Source organism: Gambusia affinis, linkage group LG01, assembly GCF_019740435.1.
Source record: "Gambusia affinis linkage group LG01, SWU_Gaff_1.0, whole genome shotgun sequence".
Taxonomy (NCBI): domain Eukaryota; kingdom Metazoa; phylum Chordata; class Actinopteri; order Cyprinodontiformes; family Poeciliidae; genus Gambusia; species Gambusia affinis.
Window position 1 is genome coordinate 39,652,651 of NC_057868.1, and position 20,698 is coordinate 39,673,348.

Here is a 20,698-nt window from a genome sequence, read left to right on the forward strand (position 1 = left end):
GATGTGATGATGCTCAACCACGTCAGTTTCAGTTTCATTACAATAATTCAGATTTTTGTTCATGAGGGCATTTGCTAACTGTACTCTGGCTTCATGTTGTTTTTGGAGCTTCTTTCTCTCCGTTTGGCCTTTCAGCTCTTTCACTGATAATGAAACTCCAATCAGCATCGTCACAAGGTCATTTGCTCTTTTTCTGGGATTAATTTCACACCTATTTAATACATAAAGTCATGAAACGTTTCTACTGCATGTGGCTTCTTCAAGAGTTTTGGAAAGACTTTTTTTAAACTAGTCTTAAACATGTGGAGCATCTAGTCCTGGTCTGCCTGCTGTGTTGCATAAATCCATTAAGGAGTCACATGTTGTGCTTTTCTGCATTCTCCTCTTTAATAACTTGGTTCCTTTGTGGCAGCTGGATCACGCTGTGCTACTGGTCATGATGTGGGAGGTGATAATTGATCTGTGTTGTCACGCTTGACTCAGAACTTTCCTGTTAGCCAACGCTGCCATCTGGTGGAGCAGAAAATGGCCACAATGAGTACACACTTTAATATTTTACCTGATATAAGAAAACTCTGCTGTCTATCCATACATAGAATTGAGTGCGCTTTGAAAATTTTTTTATTTCACAATATATTTTTCTAACTGCATCAAGTCTGTCTGTCTGTCATTTTTCTGTCGTCCGCAGAGAACTGTCTTGTAGAGGAATATCAGTCCAATCCAGAAGCCAGTCAAGACGAAACAAATCACCACCTGCATTTTTAGACACACAAAGCAAAGCCTGTTGAGTCAATAACCTAACAATCAAGATGTATTTCCATCTTAAACCATCTTAAAAATTTCACCTTATAAGGTGAAACTCTCCCTCACTTAGAAGTAACAGTTCAGAAAGCTATAGAGGGTTATTTTAATTAAACAATTCCTTAATATTGATGAAAACGTTCTTGTTCCATTGGCAGATTATTTGAAATTTTTACCATGTTATAAATTTATGTATCTGCCAACAGACTAAGAAAGTTTTCGTCAATATTAAGGAATTATTTACCTCAAAAGAAGCCTCTACAACCAGCTGAAAAGTTCCTTTTAAGTTAGTTTGTCTTATTTTAAGTGTAATAACCTATTTGCACTAGAAACTAAACTATAATTACTCGGTAAGATTTTGTGTTTTTTCAGTGCAACACACATCTGCCCTACATGAATGATGCAACATATTTCTTGTTTTTTCCATTTTAATGATGGAGCAAAATCTCCCAGTTTCAAGTCATATTTGTGCTCTAAATTACAGACAAATTATGGATGAATAACTACTCCTGTACAAAAAAAGAAAAAGACTAATTATACATTTAGAAATGATTCAGTTTAATGTGTTTACAGAAATTTGGGGCGGGGGTTTGAATAAAAGGCTGTAGAGGATTAATGACAGTGTTTCTACCAGACAGGTCCAGGTTGTGCTTTGCTTCTTATTTCATTAGTTGTAAGCATCAATAAAAAGTCTCCAGACAGCTGCGGTAATCCTCCTGCAATCTCTGCCTAAACACCCGGCCCAATTTAGAAAAATGGTTGCTCTGCCCCACAGCCATGCAGGCCGGACACATGATGGGTCATTGATCATGCTCAGGGTGAACACAGGAAGTCACGTCTCTCTTATGCTGCAGAGTTTTGTCGAGCTGCTGGCCTCCATGCTGCATTTCATCCTGGAAAAGTCTCGGTGTGAGAATCCGATTGGTCTGATTTCAGTGGGAGGAGCAGCGATTCTCTGAAACGCTGACATGTCAGGAGGCAGGCAAGGTAAAACGGTGCAAAGTGAGAGGAACGATCTGACCCTCATGTCCTGATTTAGGCAGTAACTAGTTACATTTACCCAGTTACATTTACCTGAGTAACTCTGGAATAAATGTACTTATAGAAGTATCTTTACTACACCATATTTTTTACTTTTACTTGAGTAAAATTTCTGGATTCTTTACCCACTGAATGAAAAATATTTTAACCAAAAATTCAATTGAAATTGAAAGAAACTAATTTGGAAAAGTTTTGTTTTGCCTTTTTGCTATTTTTTTGTTACTTATTGGGGCCTGCCATGCAAAGCAATGGCAGGAACCTGTTGTTATGCACCTATTACCGTTAATGCGGCTCAAACCGCTGAATGCACCCCTACAAAAGTGGTATCAAAACGTGCAGCTTGATCACGTCATTGGAGCTTTTACTTCTGGTGGGACTCTGAGTTAACATGGCGACAAAAAAGCAAAAAACGCTTTTTGCACTAAGGACCTCACCAGCTGCTCCATTGTTGTGTATGGGGACAGACTGGATGAGTCATCACAGCTGCCAGTTGATGGCGGACAATTAATTACCATAGCAACGGAGCCAGCAGCAGCAACAGCTCAGACAATCCGTCCGGTGTGTGACTCGTAATTGGTTGAGAGGAGGAGGAAGAAGGACAGCAGAACCGTGACGGTAGAGAACGGAGGGTGAGACGACAAGAAGTGAAGAAAACACTCAAAGGAGTTAAAAACTGGACAAAAGTACGAAGGAGGAGGAGATTCGGGAGACTTGGAGGAGCTTGGTCGCCACGAGAGGGATGGGACCAAGTAGTCCTGACGAGTTTTGACCTAAGCTAAGTGAGCTAGACGCTTCAGCACCACATGTTCAGCTGCGTTCAACGCGTTGGTAGGTTTGGGTCATAGAGGCAGGAGTCCAGATTAAACCTCCTACATGGAGGCAGGAGTCCAGATTAAACCTCCTATATGGAGGTAGAGGGAGAGGCTCCTCTTATTCACCCCAACATACAGGCACCAAGATGGGGGGTAACAAGTCAGCCCACTCCTGCCCAGTGCCTCTCACAAGGGGCAACTCCAGGGTGGGAGAACATCCAACCCCTTTCAAGGAGACTGGCTCCAGAACCAGAACCATGCACTGCAGTGAATCCGACTCTTTCTAGCCAGAACCCATCGGCTCTTTTCGGGCTCTGTGGGTCAAAGCCCGGCCACCAGGGACTCCCCAACGTGCCCCCCCCCAGGCCTGGCTCCAGGGTGGGGCCTCATGTAGGGGCCAGCAGAACCACTGTTTCCAATGGTCGTTTTCATCATCAGGATCTTTGGGCTGCACTTGGTCTGGTTCCTCACCTTGGACCCGTCTGCACTGGGGGGCCCAACCAGAGGCATGAAGCCCCCACAGCAAGACTCCTAGGATCACTGGGACACTCAAACCCCCCCCACCACGATAAGGTGGCAGCCCATGGAGGGGGTGTGTGTGTGTGTGTGTGTGTGTGTGTGAATATGAAGTAACCTGTTAATTATGTAAGAAAGAGAGAAAATGAGAGAGAGGGAGAAAGTTGTTTTTTAAGATGAGGAAACAGATTCTGACCTTTGGTCCAGCTGTGAGGCGAAATTAATCTTTTTAGGTTTTTAAAAAGATTTTTAGGCTCTAATAAAGTTTTTTAGGCCGTTATTTAACAGGCTGAACAGGAAGTTGGGAGGAGAGAGAAGGAAACGACATGCAGCCGATTCCCCAGGACTGGGAATTGAACCCAGGTTGACAAACAAAACCTAGAAGTAAAATCCTAAATAAAACATAATTTACAGTTTTACTATAAATCTAGTTAAAAAATAACTGAATTAGACATTTCTTAGCCCCTTTTCCTTCTCTTTTATACAAGCAGGCAGCACAAAAGATTTATATTTATTACAAAGTATTGATCTAAGAATCCATTTCTTCCTGGAGTGGAAATAATTTTTGATTAAATTCTCTGTTTTCATACTTTCATAGATTCTTCTTCTTTTTACCTTTTCTACAGTTTTTCATATTAAATTGCACTTTTTTGTTAAGTTTCTTATATTATCTTGAATCTGTATTTATAAATAAAGACTAACAGAAAGATCACAGTAACTGTTATTTCTGATAAAAACATTTTTTTCTTATAACAAACAAACCAGATAAAACAAGTTTGATCTTCTTCATGGTCCAGAGTATTAAATTATGATCAGATTAAACTCTAATCTTCAATTAACATCCTGGAACCTGAAGAAATCCAAACCTGTTAAATCAGCTTTTAATGTTTGGTATAAAAACAAAAACAGGAGAATGGACTGAACTTGTGTTGATCTTTGCTGGTCATGTTGACACTCAAAGAGCTTCACACTACAGTCACATTTACACACACATGCAGGTCAGGGGCCGCTAAGAGCCCCGCCCTGGGGCAGCTAAACATGTGGCTGAGGAAGCTGGAATCGAACCTACACAAGACGACCACTCTACCCGCTGAGCCACAGTCACACTAAAACAGCCACTGCAGGATCCTTTTTATAATCTTTTTAAAATACAGATTTAAACAGTTTAATGAGCTACAATTCAGTGCAATTTAATATGAAAAGTGAGTAGAAAAGGTCAACTAAAGGTCAAACCATAACAGCAAAAGTACAGAGAAAATAAACAGAAATCATTATTATTATTAAATTAAAACATTTTAACTCTTAAATCAATACGTTGCTATAAATATTGAGCCCAGTGTTGTTGCTCTAAACCAGTGAAGGGAAAAGGGCAAAACGTAACGTTTGGCTAATTCAGTTAATCTGACCAGTTAATCTGACCAGTTTAACAATAAAACTGACCAGTTAGTCTGACCAGTTTAACAGTAAAACTGAACTTTATGGTTTGGAGTTTCTTAAATTGTTTTGGGTCGATTTGCAGCGACCAACTGACCTGACCGACATGTTTTAGGAGATGTGGGGGGAAACCGGAGCACCCGGAGAAAACCCACGCAAACACGGGGAGATCATGCAAACTCCACACAGATGGTCTCTGTGAAGGCGCAGCGCTACCCGCTGCACCACCGTGCTGCCCACCTTTTTTCCAATTTGGTTGGGAAGGGATCTATTTTCTAGTTTGTCAACGGGGAAAAACTTTTAAAATTTGGTCCTGACGGAGCGTCGCATGGCGCCCCGTTCATGGAGGCTACAAACTCCACACGTTCGATTCCAGTCCTCGGTTCGACTCCTGCACGTCTTTCTCCTCCTCTAAATATCACAATCCAGAACTTCAGGCTTGTTCTTGATGTTCTTCACTGTTTTGTTTGTTTTTTGGCTTCTTCCACCGCAGAGCGTTTTGGACCTTTTTCCAGAATGAAATTTTGGATTTTTTCTTTTTACGGTCCTCCAGGATTTGGGCCAATAAATCTCGGAGGATTTGTTGGTCCCGGAGGTTTTGTTGGTCCAAATTCTCCTGGACAGTTTCTCCAGAGACCTTGGTCTCTTCTGAGGTTTCTGGATCGGTGGAACAACCAGATAAATGTTCTCCTGAGAGTTCCTCCTCAGAAGAAACCGCTGGACTCGACACTTTGACCAGGTCCTGTTGGTTCTGAGAGTCTTTCTCCATCTCTTGGGAAACTGTGAGATGTTTCTGGTGGAAATTTTCTTCCTGAGCTCTCAGACTGTCAGCCAGCAGTAAATCATTTCTTGCTGTTTCCAGGTCATTTTTCAGATAACTGATCTCCTCCTTGTATTGTTCTGCCTGTTCTTTTAATGCAGTTAATTCGGTTTTGTACCGACAGTTCAGCTCTTGGTACAAACCGTTTACCTCCTCCAGCTCAGCCTGGATGCTCCTTTCTTTGTCCTGCAGGAATTTGATTTCTGTTGTTTTGTTTTCCTGGAGGATGGCATATTCAGCTGTCAGATTGTCCAGAACCATCTTGTCCTCCTCTGTTTTATCCAGGTGATCTTTTCTTTCCTCCTTTAACTTCTGCTCGTATGTCTCTACCTGCTGCTGAATGTCAATGATATCTTGTTCATATCTACATTTAAGTTCCTCATATGAAAGGTGAACCTGATCCAGTTCTTGGTGCATCTGCTTCTCCCTCTTCTGTCGGATGGTGATTTCTTCTGACATATTTATGGAGAGCTCCGCCTTCTCTGCTCTCAGATCGTTGATGAGCTGCAGATTTTCCTTCTCTCTTTTAATGTTGGCGTGTTTCTCCTGTCTCAGCTCCTCCTGATATCTTTCAGCGTCTTGCTTTAGTATCAAAACGTCGTTTTCATATCGACAGTTCAGTTCACTGTATGAACATCTGAGCTGAGTCAGTTCTTCTTGCAGAAGTTGCTCGCTGTTTTGCAGAAATTTGATCTTTTGGGACATTTCCTGAAACATTTGGTCTTTTTCAGTCCTCAGGTTGTCCAGCAGTTGTTTTTCCTCATGAAGCCTCTCTTCATGAATCTTTTGTGTCTCTGCCTCCTTCCTCAGCAGAGCATCATCAGCTTCATGCTTGGAGTTCAGCTCCTCGAAGGAAGTCTGGAGTTGGTCCAGTTGTTCTTGCAGCGCCGCACTTTTCTTTCTCTCAGCCTGAATTTCAGCTACAAAAGCTTCCCGGCTGAGGAGGTGGGCCACCTTCAACTCCTCAAAGTCTTGCTGTAAGGACTTCTTGTTCATGTATTTCACATCACTGTGAACTTTGGAAGCAGTGACCGCAGCGTTAAGGACTGCTGGGTCACTGAACTTCTCTAATCTCTCTAGTTCCCTCTTTGCCTCTTTGGCCTGGTTGATGAAAGTTTCCTTGAGATCTTTTTGTTTCTTTAACTGGAGTTTTGTCTCTTCCAGTTCGGCCTCCAGGTGGGACAGTTTTTGGTCCCTTCCAGCTCTCTCCATTTCCAGGAGGTAGTTGAGTCGCTGGATTTCCCCGTGGAAGACAGTCGGGTGTGCAGGAGGGAACCTGCCTGGGGGGTTTTGCTGGCCTCCCCGTCTCCAGTGGGATCCCATCATCCCACTGTGGAATCTCTGTGAATGATGAGACATTTTCTCCTAATTCAATCACTACAATCGTTGACCTGTAAACTTCTCTAAAGAGCTTTGCGAACGTCTGAACTGGTCAGTGTTACTGCGAGCAATGAAAAATATGCAGAATTGTGTTGCATACAATTCTGCAGTTGATGACATCACAGCCTGTGACGGTGACATCACAGAGTCTTCCATTGCTGGTGGTGTGACATCATTCCACCACCAAATATCTCACTCTTTATTCTTGTTTACATTCAAAATAGTCCAGGATTCTCTTGTTTTTATCCCAGATATCAGGGCATCAAACTCATTTCCATTTTGACCAAATCAAAAACCTGAATGTTCAGGTTGTTGCTCCAGATCATACTGATAAAAAACAATCCAGTTGTTAAAATATCAACATATAGGTGTTTCAGCATTCAATAATTCTTAAAATAACATAATATTGAACATCTTTTCACACTAATCAGGATTGTTTTTGTGGTTTTCTGCAATCATCACAGATTTTGTGGTGCTGATTTAGAAATATTTGTAAGGAATTTTTACGATATTTGAGCTAATAAATGATGTTAAATGTGATCTTTTATTAATCACTCTATCGGTCATGCACTGTAACTTGACATCAAGTGAGGCTGAGACAGCGGTCACCAAATGTTTTTGGACAATTTTGAGAAAAAATGTTGATAAACTCAGAAAAAATGAGGGGATTTGTTGATTTTTGGGGTTATTTATTTACAACAACATGAAAAAGTAAAAGATAAAAACTACAACTATTGATTTCTAAATCTTGGTGAAACGTGGGTCGGACTGATTAAACCTTGTTTTTTGCAGACTCTGCTGCAAAGATTTGTTTAGAAAAATTCTTCTGTTTTGATTTTGATAATATTGTATAAACTTTAGGTCAGGGGTCACCGACCTTTTTCAGACTGGGAGCTGCTTCACGGTCCAGAGCAACACGAAGGGCTGCTGGTTTGATACAGAGATAAATATTCTTGGCTCAGACTTTATAACAATAATACATAAATATGATTACATGCTGCCTGGTTATATTAATGTTAGGGACAACTGACAATATTTATCAGTAATAATTTACCATGGCAGATATGGTTAATTGTTTTAATGTAATCAGAAGTTCTTAGTTCAGAGTTTTAAGTTTGATTCCCTTTTGGAGATTTTCTGTCTGGTTCTAAATTTCCCACAAGTGACTGAGAGTCTGGATTGTTGCAGCTGCAGCTGAACAGCTGGACAAACTGTGAGATTTTCCTTATAATAAATAAAAAAAGATAAGTTATTGCTAAAGCTCCGCCAGGATCCAAACGACGCTCTTAGAACTACGGGAGGTTCAAACTCCTGTCATTCATTTTTAGCTTACAGAAAAAGCGCCAAGCCAGCAAATAAACAAAAGCAAACTGACCAATAAGATTTAAGCTTCGGCTGCTCACCCCCACAGACTCAGACATGTGCTACTACAAGATGTTTTGAGACATAAGATCTTTTTTTTTCTCCACAATTTTGTTAATTGTAAAGAGGGTTCGATAATAAAAATTTCAGAAATTTTTATTTTCTTTTTTTACTTCAAGGTAAATCTTAAGTTAGACAGAGTGTGTGCAGCCGTCTGCGCAGTTCTGAACTTTAACCATAGAAAAGAGTTTTAGCCATAAAGCAATTTATTTTAAACGTCTTATTCATTTCCTTTTTCAAACTCTAAATGTAAACAAATGTTATTAGTACAATGTAAAAAGATTAAATTAAATAATTTCTTTGGCAGCGCTCCCTAATGACAATGGCTATTTTTAGAACTCGCTCCACAGACGACGGACAAGGTTCCCTCGGGCGACCGGGGGCCCGCGGGAACCTTGTTGGTGACCCCTGCACTATTGACTACTATTTAGCAAAGCTTAGGCAGTTCACTAGCATTAGCCTGTTAGCTTAAGTAAGCAATTAGCTATATTTCTGACTTACTAGCCATGCTTAGTTTGCTGAAAGGAGTAAGTGAAGTACAGACAACATGCTAGTGATGCCCCACATGCTACCGACAACATTCATGCTAACATTAGCATTTTGGCTAATTTTAGCTCATACGCTCATATTAACACGCTGAATGGCACAAGTCCGTGTCAGTCGACGTTCTCGTAATTCTCCTCATACCGTCGATCGCGCTGCAGCTTTCTGTGGCGTCGATGCTAACTTTCAGCGTAGGAATGCCGGGTCCAGACCGACGGGCGCGCTTTGGCAGGCCCCGTTTAAATTTCTTCAGAAATTTTCTAGTTTGAATTATTGTCAATTTCATTTTTGTCATTTTTGTCCATCTTATATATTTTGAAGAAAGAATCACACATAATTGTGTACTACATATCTTTGCTCTCAATGAAAGGACTTTTTTAAGTACTTTTAAGAAAATGTTATTTCTTTATACTCCAAATCTTATGACATTATTGTCATAGTATCATAATATTGTGAATTTATTCTTGTAATGTAAAAACTGTCTTAATCTGACCCTAATACTCCATTGTGCTGCTCTAGACAGGAGACAGAAGCATTTATAGGTGCCTGGTTACATTAATAACTAACAATTTTAAGAAAAAATATGGTGAAATAAATGACCTTTGCTTTTGTCTACAGTAATAATTCACTCAGCAGAGTTTGTGACGTTTTGGCAAGTTAATAAAAAAGAAAACCAAAGTTAAAGTAAACCGTACAGCGTAGAGGAGAACTCTGCTGGTGGCCAGCTGCAGCACACCGCTGCCGTCGGCCCGACTTCCAGTCACGTCCCACTGCGACAGAGAGCTTTGGTAGTCCAGGTTGACGACCCCCGCCGGTAAAACACGGACGCCCCAGTAAGCTGTCTTCCTTCTGCGATAGTTGGTGTCCTGAACGTCACAGCGATACGTTCCTGGAAACAATTGGGACATGATTTGCTTTGTTATTGTTCACCATAGACTGTAAACTCCTTGTTGGTCCTTCTGAGCACAGATACAAAAGTTGAGAGTGGACGTTTTCCGCATTTTCATTTTTCCAAAGTTTTTCTTGAGATGAGTTAATTTCCTGATGTTTCTTTTTTTTTCAAGATAACACACACCAAGATGATTGGTGTGTTTTAAACCTGAATCTATCCTGATGCCATTTTGGTGTTTCGAGATTCACTGGACAAAACTATTGAGAAATTAACTTGTTATCTGAAATTAACAAGTCCATAGGGGAAAAGGATTGAAAAAGGAAATTTAAGTCGTTATCCTGTGAAAACCATCGGGAAATTTATGTCATCTCAAGAAAACGTGAATATCTCATTTGTTGAAATAATGAATTGAAGTAATTATCTTTAAATTAAAAAAAAACACTTTTTTTAATTAAATTAATGAATTCTTTCAACAAAATGGAAATTTAACTCTTTATCTCAAAAAAAATAGTGAAATTAATTTCTTATCTCAATATAGAAATGAATTTATATCATAATCTAAAATTAAAAAGCATTGGGAAATTAATTTATCATCTCAAGAAAAGAAGAATTTAAGTCATTATCTCATGAATACCATTAAAAAATGAATTTGTTATTGCAAGAAAATGGGAATTTAAATCGTTCTCTCAAGAAAAGAAGAGGAAAATAAATTTGTCATCTCAGTATAACATGAAATGAAGTCATTACCTGGAGAAAACCATCCCAGGTGTGTTTACCTGCATCCTTCTCTCTGACTGGGTCCAGAACCACTCGATGCAGATCAGGGGCCTTCCAGCGATCAAACAGAGAATCGTCCGAGCTGATTACTCCTCGAGCGTAACGCCACGAAACCCTGAGGGACACCAAAACATCACGCTGAGATCCACAGTCACTCAGAAACCCCATCACACCTCACCTTTCCTGTTCAAAACATTTTGAAGAATAACAGAAAACTCCAAGCAATTTGAAAATTACAAATGAATAATGATAAATAATCACAACTTTGCTTCAGAGCTTTTCCTTTTGAGCTGAAAGTGAGTTGCTGATGGAGATGCAGTCTTTACCTCCAGGAGAACCCTCCCATTGCCGCCATGACTTCTCCCAAACAGTCGATCTCCACTCGCTGTCCAGAGGTCACAGTCATGGTCTTCAGACCACACTGCCACGACTCCACACACTGCACCTGTTGGCTCCTGCATGTCTTTGATATGCTGGACATGCTGACATTCTGATAGGAGTTCAGAGATTCTTTAGAAAACATCTGCAAATTTCCGAGCTCCAAAGGTTGCAAGAAAAAAACTTTAACATTTTTAGATTCATCTCAGAGATTTTCTAGAAAAACCTCAGAAATTTCTGAGATCCAAAGGTTAAAAAAATTATTTTACTTCGGAAATAAAGAAAATTTCCAAATGTTCAATTTTTTATTTTTTTTTTACTTTACTGGTTCAGAATTTTTCTGATGTTTTTCAAGAAAATTTCTGAGATTAATCTCAAAATTTCTGAGTTACATGACATTTACATTCTGCATGCACAGATGTTTGCAAATGGCAAAAAGATTGGTGTATTATATGTTTAATGATAGAAAGGTGGGAGGGTGTAAACTTAGGACTTCTAAGTTAGACTAAAGTATTGACTTATCACGTGTATTTTAGTACATTAGTCAATATGAATATAGTTGTATTTTTATTTTATTTTTCCTGTTTTGTGATTTTTTTTGTGTTTTGTTTTTGCTGTATGATATTCTATTGTATGATGTTTTAATGTTTTTAAGCAGGTTATTGTTGAAAATGAGAATTTGTTCTTAGTCACATACCAACAAAGTTAAAGAAAGCAGAACTATAAAATTATTCTTTAACGGCTCTTTGTTTTTCTTGGCAGAGCTTTGATGGCAATTGTACCAAAATATGTGAGTGTTTAAATTGCTAATCAAAGTCCAACTGATTCTCAGTATGAATCCAATTTGAACCATGTGTAACCTATCAATGTTTTAGTCCTAAACAGAACAAAACTGATTTCTGATTCACTTTCTCTTCCATCGCTGCCTTGCCGTCCTTTAGCAAGCACAGAGTTTGTGTTTTGACCCCCAGTCCACAGGTCACGCTGCAGGGAGAGCTCTCCGTGATGACCTCCAGAGGGACTTTATCCTCCACTTCCTCCATGTCAACAGGAAGGAGACGGTGCAAGAGGAGCAGGAAGTGAAGCGTAACGGCGCTAACATGCATTCTGATCCTTGATCTTTAAAAAAATACAAACAACGGGAGATGATTCTGAATAATGCAACATAATATCAAATTGTTTTACACTTTATGCTGATTTGCAAATGGCTTCTTGACATTAGAGTTATATGGCTGAAAAATGTTTAAAATCAGTCTATATCTATAAAAATCAATTAACTTTTTGTTTTAAATGTGAAATACGACCAAACTGGTGGCGTGACCTTTCCTGTTTTATCCACAGATTTCACTTCACACTGTTGTTTTTATTTTTAGTTATGATTAGTGGTGTTGAAACCTGAAACTGCTGCTGTGATAGTTTCTCAAGTAGTTGTTGCTAGGTAACCAGAAGAGTGAGTTAGCTTATGTCCACAGCCTTTCCTCTGCCTACGTCCCCCAGAATGCTGTGCAGTTCTGGAAGGGAGTTCAGTGAAATCACTGAATATTACATCAGTCCTATTATCTATTGATATTGGTCACATGTCTATAACGATATATATTGTGACTAATTTATCACCCAACCCTACCTGACATACAGAAATATACCTATGTTTAGTTCACACTGCAGCCTGAAGTGACCTAAATTAGATTTTTCCCCCTTAACGCGACCTGTGTCTGATCTTTTCAAGACAGTCTGAACAACACAGATCAGATTTTTTCGAATGGGACCCAGGCTACTTGATATCAGATCTTGTATCAGGTCTCATTCATCCAATCTGAACGTCATTGATACTCGACAAACGTCACTATTCCGCGTCCTTATAGCCGCAAGCAGGAAAAAGAACCATAGCGGACGATATGAGGATTGACTTGTTAATGCGCTGCCTTCAGAATTGTAAGATATGCTGCACGATTAGCGTCCACCTTCACTTCCGCAAACATTGAGCCCTTCTTCTTCTTCTTCTTCTTCTTTTATGGCGGTAAGCTAAACAATGAGCACGCTCTCTATGAGTTATTGCGCCTTCACTGCGCATGCGGGACACTTTCAGGCCGTTTGCAGTCGTTTACTACGCAAAAAAAATTAATTAATTAATTAATTAATTAGATCTCACAAAAAGAATTATTTTCCGGCTGCAATCTGAATGTAGCCTATCTTATTCGTAAACGTTTAAATTTGAAGAAAGTAATAAAAACGTTATTGACAAATATCTGTCATTATTCTGGCTTTTTATAGTTTTCATAGTTAAAAATATGTCTTCAGTTTTAACTTTGGTGCAGTTTCTATCTGTTTTTAGAAGTGCTACAAATAAACTTGACATGGATGATTTTGGTAACTAACTCGTCTAAAACAGAGACATTTTCATTTAACTCTGTTTTTTGTAAGGTAACTGGCAGTAAAAAGTGCATGAATACATATATTTCAATAACTGAAAATAAAAATATGAGGAAAAGTTTTTTTATCTTCGTTTGTCAAAGTCTAACTGAAGCTGCCAAAGACGTTAAAATGCACTCACCGTCACCATGAAGCCAAAAAGAAATAAAAACACTATGATTGTAAATTCAAAGTTGCATTTTTTTCAACTTCATGTTTTGCCATGGAAACAGCAAGTCCAGAATGTGTTGCGTCATTCTATTATGTAGTTGAAAAATAGGATTAAATATGCATTCAAAGGTTGAGTACGTTGAGGGGAAACAGCCTTTGCTTTGTCATTGTTTACGTCACAAAACTACATTTTAATCCATCCATAAGGGGAGTTATGCATGTCTTCCCCCCTCTCCTTACCCCTTTCCTGTCAGCCTACTGTTGAATAAGGGACACTAGAGCCCACAAAAAGACCCCCTGGTGGGGAAAAAAAAAAAAAAAAAAAAGTAAAAAAAAAAATAAAATAAGGGGAGTCATGTTGCAGTTCGACCACTAGATGTCACACGAGCACAAAAAACACGACGAGACTGTTTCACTTAAATGCTCCAAGATAAAATCATAAATTATGAAATACAGAAACAAAATAATTTATATATTGGTTTACTGAATGTAACCAAAGAAACAACAGGAATGATGAAATTAAATAAGCAAAAACACAACAGAGGACTCAAATCTTTGTCTTGAGTGGATGAAAATGTGGAGCATTAATCTTATTTAAGACTGTGAATCTAGATTTTAAGTGAATAAAATTAAAAATATATATTACAGTGTGTTTAACTTCTTTAAAAACACATTAAGAGATTTAATAAATAAATTAACCGTTAAAATTCTCAATATTTGCATAGAATTTTTATTTTTGCTATTTATTGATGAATTTGGATTAGACTACATGTAATTATTAGTTATTTTGAACACACCATTCTTTTTATGAACGTTAATCCACTCCAAGCTTCATAAAGACTTGGTTTAACATTAAAGTGATGATTATTTGTGTCTAAAATAAGCCTATGGCTCCTGTTAATCAAGCAGAATGTGACAAAGTTATTTAACTGACTCTAAAGTACAATTTTCAACTTTTTCCAGGTGATGAAGCACCTGGAATTAGTGCTGGTGCTCAGGCACCACCTGGTGTCTATTATGTGTTAATCTCAGTGCTACACAGGGTCAAACAGGACAAACTGTGCTTGCACCAACCTACAATCTCTGGTGACCCGATAGGAACACACAGCGCATGAAAATGCAAACTCCAAACAGAAAGCTGAAACAAGATTCAAATCCAGGATAAACTCTAATTTCTCCACATTTTTTAGAATCACGTGGGAACAAAAAGTAAAACCAACCACTGCTTGCAGTCAATAAAGAGGGCTTTTTTAGAAAAACTACAACACATCAAGAATATCTCAGCTTCCGTCTCTGTCCTCTATCGCTATTATCAGCATTGCTCCTACACACACACACACACACACACACACACACAGAGGCGTGTGGTGTTGATCACATACCGAGTTTGCTGATTTGCCAAATAGGCTGCCGTTCTTGGCCCCCCGCTGAGTCATCCTCCTGAATCACTTTGTGAGAGGTTTTCCTGTTTGTGCGCGTCGTGTCTTGGTTCTCTTCCCATCAGCAGATGGAGTACTCCGCAGAACTTATAAATAACTGTTTTAGGACCCAAATGGTGTCCTTATATGTGGTCCAGCTTGAAAAACAAAATCTGTGCTTTTTGCTAAAAAATGTTTGCACTTTGTTGCAACACAATCAAATCAAACTGAAGGCCGTATTCATGAGCCCATGGGGCATGTGGGTGTTTTAATGCCCTCATTATCATACAGTTTTTCTCAAGTCTTTGTGCCACTAATCTCAATGAGCAGTGAAACCGATGTGAGTACATATATCTATGTGAACAAACAATAATTTGTATGGAACACCAAGAGGGCCAAAAAGACTTGAAATTTCATGCATCTTTCATACAAAAACTACGCTGTTGAGATGTTAAGACAAGAAATCCCCTTATCTTCATTTCTCTTTGCATCCTTACTGGGATTACTGCAGCTCCAGTGCTCCTTTGAACTTTGGAGATTATTAACTTATACAACCACACAACACAAACGCTTTATGAGTTTATCAAATCCCAGTTCCTGTTAGAACTTTGGGCTATGGCACCTTTCAGCTGAAGAGTTCCTCTGGTTCGCTTTCTGAGCAAACAAAATGAAAGAGCACCTGCTGAAAATACTGATTGTAGGAGACGGAAACGTTGGGAAGTCTTCATTTGTGCAGCGCTACGTCAATGGACAGTTCAACAGAACATACAAAATGACCGTAGGAGGTATCCAAACTGGTTTTTAACAATTAGAGTTTTTTAGGCTCTTCATCTGGGCTGACTTGTGTGTTTAATACTTAATATGGAAAATGTAACTTCTGAATCATTTGAATGTCAGATCTATGACTTCTTACAAAGTCCGGATTTGTTGAGTCTTTGGTCTTGGAAAGGAGACTTCAACTATTTGTCAAATACTGATGTTTCACAAAGACAGATTTAGTTTTCTTTTTTCAAAGACTGTGTGTTGCTACTTGGTTGTGTCTAAGCAAGGAAAACGGCCGAGAGAGTCAAAAATTAAAGCTCTTCTATTTTTCCATGGTCATGAAATATGGATCTTCATCAAAAGAACAACATTCTGAATAAAAGCAGAACAATTAAGCCTCGGTTAGGAACAGAGCCATTGTTCTTTTAAAGGTTTGGAGCATCGGTTTCCAATCACATCTTGATAGGAGAAAACTCAGGAAAGACCCAGAACGTGTCAGACAAACCATTCAATGTTTCTGGGCTACAGAAAAGGATTACAGCGACTGAAAAAAATATGAGTTTTTCCTCAGAATTATGACTTCAATCTTTTGAGATCAAAAGTCAGAATTCTGATAAAAAAGATAAAAGTTTGAGGGGAAAAAAAATAACAGAATTCTGAAATAAAATTCAGATTTTATTTTTTTATCTTCTGAGATCAAAAGTCAGAATTATTTTTTTCATTTTATTTTTCATTTTTTTCCAGTGGCCCCAATCCTCTTCCACTCATGTTGAGCTCTTCAGAATTAAAGAAGAGCAGAATAATTTAATTTTCTTTTGGGATTAATTATGTATTTCTGAATTTAATGTGAATATTTAGGTAAATATAAACATAATAAATATGTTTATGGTGCTTTATGAGTCTGAGTTGTTCTCAGACTGTGTTTCCTAATATGAGTTTTGTTTACTTCTGTAGTGGATTTCTCTGTTAAGATGCTGCACTGGTCTGACAAAGAAAAGGTCAGAGTTCACCTTTGGGATATTGCAGGTATGAAACATTAGTTCAAAGTGAACTACAGGTATAGACCTGTAGTTCACTTTGAACACTTTGAATATGCATTCGCATATGTTGATCACTGAAATGTGCATGAATGTTGTCTGCCCTTCCAGGCCAGGAGCGTTTCATCTCCATGACCAGAGTTTATTATAAAGGAGCGGTGGGCTGCGTTGTGATGTTTGATGTCACAAACTCATCAAGCTTCCTCAAGTGTCGCCAGTGGAAACAGGACCTGGACAGCAAGGCCATGCTGCCCAACGGGAGCTCCATCCCATGCATCCTGCTGGCGAACAAGGTGAGTCGGTTTATTTAGCGAACACATGATGATCTGCTGAGTTACCACCGTCCTCATCTTTTTATAAAGAGCCGCATGAGAAATTTTAGAGGGTGCACATGTAAGCGTGTTTTCACACCTCGATTTGATTAGGGATCAAAATTCCCACATTTGTTACATTTTCAGCTCATGCGATTCGCTTTAATGCTGTACAGTGTCAACAATCCAAACTAATTGAAAAACGCATTCAGCTCCTCGCCTGTGGGGGCGCTGCACCAAGAATCACTGAAGGAAATAACATGAAGACCAGTGCAAACTTCCTTCTCCAAAAAATGTAAACAGAAATGGAGTAGTTTAAATTTTAGCAATGGTAGGATTTCTTTTTTGTCTCTTGTAAAGAAAAAACACAAGCTTTATCTCCCTGTAGTGCAAGACTCGTGCATTTATTTTGGCTATTTCGACCCAGAATGCCTTGCGCGGTGGTTAACTTCCTGCATTTGGAGCGGTTTCCGGTCCACTTGCATCCCTGGATTGGTTCACTTCAACCAAACCAAGATCCAGGTTTTAGGCAGGCCAGAGTTAGCCTAGTTCCAAATCCCAATATTAAATACTTTCTAGACAAGCTGGAGTTTGATTGAAGCGGACTAAACAGGGTTGATGTGAATGTACCCAGTCATGTTGTTTCCAAATCCCAACATTACATACATTCCAGTAAATTAGTTGCAGAAGATTAGATACGAAGGACAGGAAAGCAAAATAAATTATTACAATAAGCAAACGTGCAGGAATGGAACATACAGTTGAAGCCAGATGTTTACAGTCATTCTATGAAAATATGCATGACTTTTTTCTCAGTGTTTGGTATTAAATCAGGTTGCACGTTTCCTGTTTGGGTAATTCAAGATCCACCCATCTGTTTTCTACACCTGCTTATAGTGGGAGGTGGTGACTGTGTGACAGGACATTTATGTTTTTTAAAGAGGAAAGTTCGTCAGTACTGATCTGCATTCTGTATTTTCCTAAATGTCTTTTTTTCCTCCTGCTCTCTCTGCTCCCCCTCAGAGCGACCTGTCTCAATGGGCCGTCCCAGCAGACCGCATTGAGGCGTTCTGCAAGGCAAATGGCTTCTTCACATGGATGGCAACTTCAGTGAAAGACAACAAGAACATCGACGAGGCAATGAGGTAACATAGCAAGTCCAGAGCTTACATGGTACAACATGGCAACTACCAGGACTACATTTACATCCCATCAGTCAGATGGGGGGCGCCATGTTTGAGGGTTAAGATGCTAATCCTTGGAACTGCATGTAAAATGTTCACCTTGAATCATAAAAATAGGATTTGTTTTCCTTCCTTTGTCCCCTTACTAATGTAAGCAACAGCAGCAGGTATGAGGTGTTTTAAATCCAGTATATTCCAGTTCATTCACAAAATGATCTCCAATGCACTTTGCATGATTAACAGACCTACTGGGTTCCTTCCATCTTTCCTTCCTTCCCTTTCTTCTCCTCTTCCTTTATTTTCTTGTATTCTTTGTGCCCTCCCATCCCTCTTTCTTTGTTTCCTTCCTGTCTTGTGCCCTTTCATCCTTCCTTTTCGCCTTGTTCACTTCCAACATCGTTTCCTTCCCTCCTGTCTTCCTTTATTTTTTCTGTGTCCTTCCTTCCTTCCTTATTTTATTTCTTGGTTATTTTCTGTCTTGTTTTATCACTTTTATTTGTATCCTGCTTGTTTCTCTTCCCGTCGTTGTTTTGCATCTCTGCTGTGTTTCAGGAGTCTGGTGAAGGAGATTCTGTCCATTCAGTCCAGTTTGGATCCGCCGCGGCCCGAAACCGGAGACAGTGTTCACCCAGAGCAGGAGTCACAGCCCAGCAACAGTGCAGGGAAGAGTTGCTGCTGAGGCAACAAAGGTAGCTGTGAATCCTTTTTGTAATTCAGAGCACTTCATGTTGATGTGCTATGTTTATTTTTTTAAGTGGAGATTGTCCTTGGAATCATGCATTGGCACTTTATGCATCACTTTATGAGATGTTTTTAAGTGTATTTGAAAACTGCACTCTACAAAAACTCACACCCAAAAAATAATCATAAAAAATACATTTTCATTTGTAACATTGCATTTAACAGAAAAAGATGAGGGAATAAAATTTTACTTTGGTCAAAGTTTGGCAACACTCAATTAAAGTAAAACTAATGTTGACTTTAATTGACTTAACTTTTTTTAAGTAAGGTCATCTTGTCAAATTGAAGTAACTGTAGTTTGCACCACCATTGTAATTGTTTTAATGTGTCCTGTTCAACAATGAATGTTTTATACGTTAAAAGAATCATATTTTCAGGTTATCACAGACCAAACAGCAGAAGCGAAAGGAGCAGAGGAAGAGGCTGTGAATAAATTTCGTTGGGAAGGCCTGTAGGTGTGGATGAGCTGCAGATGAAAAGTGCTTCTCCTCCGACACGCTGACTCATTCAGACGCATGACGTCCGCCCGCTAAAACCAGGAGCGTGTGTGGATCTGCTCTGCTTGCCAGTAAGGCAAATAGTATGAATAGTAATGAGTGTTGCTGGGTGTTTGAGAGTGTGTATCACACAGGCACATGGATATGCATGTGCCTCAGAGAAGCGCGACTTGCAATTTTGGATTTTTTTATTTTATTTTGCAGAGAAAGTGTTCATGCGTATTATGCAGAGGAAAAAAGAGGAATTTATACATTTTTTAAGATTAGAACCCTCTAGAAGTAAAAAATTAAATCTGAATGGTGTATATATTTACTGATTATTATATTTACTGTAATCAGTGGTTAAGATGAATTTCAGGTCACACTGAAATGGACCAAACCAGTTTCAACTCTGACTTGAACGCCTCACGGTTCTCCAGACAGACACAAAAGTTAAATCTTCACATTTTAACCGTATCAAATTATATTATCTCTTTATTTATTGACCAACATATTTGATGGATATTAATCATTTTTGATGATGGCAGTCAACAAAATATAGTTTTCGTAGCTGTTTTTATTTTTGTGTTTTTGTACTGATTTTATACATTTATAATTAAATGTCAAAACACCAACAAGACTTAAATTATTTCCATCTTACATGATATTTAAGTCTCACATTCTCATCTTTAGATATAGTTATTTAAACACTTTGTATATGATGTGAATTAAGTGTTTTCATCGCAGTTGTGTGAAATAAACCAGTTTTGATATGGCCCATAAAGCACATCTCATCCTTGCACCAAAGCTTTTATTGTCGCTAGGAAATCAGCTTGTTTCCATTAAGCTTATTTATTTTCAAAAAGTCAAATTACATGATCATGTAATCGATGGAAATGCAGCTAGTGAAAGAGAAAAAGGAGTTCAAACCCTGAGAGAGAGGTGGAAATGACACATGGGACCAGAGGAGCTAATTACAGGTGAGTGGATGCAGCTGGGGAAATAATAAACAGGATGGCAGGCTGAAGGGAGAAAGAAAGTGAAAGATAAATAATGAAAAGACAAAGAAAAGGGAGGAAAGAAACTTGAAACTACAGTAAATATAAAGTGACACTAAGCTAACAAACCTCAATGTATACAGATGAGAATAAAAGGGAAAAACTAACAGGAGAAAGTTAACATGGTAAGACTTAGGATAAAATGAGGAAGTTATCCTCACTTGATCTCACAAACACTTAATAATTGTAACACTTTATAGATCCAGTAGACTCCAATATAATGTGGGGATTTTTTACATTTTTAGATCAGGTAAAAACATGTTTTAGTAAATATCTAATAATATAGAGATATGGATCAAACGGCCTCAATCTGGT

The 20,698-nt window shown here is 38.7% G+C and overlaps 2 protein-coding genes across 4 annotated transcripts; one reads left to right on the plus strand and one right to left on the minus strand.

Moving 5' to 3' along the window:
• Positions 1 to 603: 603 nt before the first annotated feature.
• On the minus strand, positions 604 to 13,460 carry tmem81 (transmembrane protein 81). Its single transcript, XM_044121463.1, has 6 exons — positions 13,368 to 13,460; positions 11,725 to 11,935; positions 10,765 to 10,928; positions 10,438 to 10,553; positions 9,465 to 9,658; positions 604 to 753 (listed from the first exon to the last, which is right to left on the minus strand). Exons 2-6 carry the CDS (start codon positions 11,920 to 11,922, stop codon positions 622 to 624), a joined length of 804 nt encoding a protein of 267 aa, XP_043977398.1. The 5' UTR covers positions 11,923 to 11,935; positions 13,368 to 13,460; the 3' UTR covers positions 604 to 621.
• Positions 12,209 to 19,911, plus strand: LOC122833685 (ras-related protein Rab-7L1-like). 3 transcript variants are annotated; one of them, XM_044121479.1, is made up of 6 exons: positions 12,209 to 12,748; positions 16,531 to 16,602; positions 16,725 to 16,906; positions 17,948 to 18,069; positions 18,661 to 18,797; positions 19,227 to 19,910. In XM_044121479.1, the coding sequence occupies exons 1-5, from the start codon at positions 12,712 to 12,714 to the stop codon at positions 18,785 to 18,787; spliced, it is 540 nt and encodes a 179-aa protein (XP_043977414.1). In that variant the 5' UTR covers positions 12,209 to 12,711; the 3' UTR covers positions 18,788 to 18,797; positions 19,227 to 19,910. The 3 variants fall into 3 exon arrangements, with proteins under 3 accessions (XP_043977414.1, XP_043977422.1, XP_043977409.1); XM_044121487.1 differs by having other exon boundaries at positions 12,662 to 12,833; XM_044121474.1 differs by lacking the exon at positions 12,209 to 12,748 and adding an exon at positions 15,482 to 15,599 and having other exon boundaries at positions 19,227 to 19,911.
• Positions 19,912 to 20,698: the final 787 nt, after the last annotated feature.

Bases quoted from the DNA above. Each gene is read 5' to 3' on its own strand.
- tmem81 (XM_044121463.1), bottom strand. From the start codon at position 11,922: ATGCATGTTAGCGCCGTTACGCTTCACTTCCTGCTCCTCTTGCACCGT. The intron at 10,929-11,724 runs GTGAATCAGAAA...AACTCCTATCAG, and splicing joins AGGCAGCGATGGAAGAGAAA to AATGTCAGCATGTCCAGCAT. The intron at 10,554-10,764 runs GTAAAGACTGCA...GGTGTCCCTCAG, and splicing joins ATGGGAGGGTTCTCCTGGAG to GGTTTCGTGGCGTTACGCTC.
- LOC122833685 (XM_044121474.1), top strand. From the start codon at position 15,482: ATGAAAGAGCACCTGCTGAAAATACTGATTGTAGGAGACGGAAACGTT. The intron at 16,603-16,724 runs GTATGAAACATT...CTGCCCTTCCAG, and splicing joins TCACCTTTGGGATATTGCAG to GCCAGGAGCGTTTCATCTCC. The intron at 18,070-18,660 runs GTAACATAGCAA...GCTGTGTTTCAG, and splicing joins AACATCGACGAGGCAATGAG to GAGTCTGGTGAAGGAGATTC.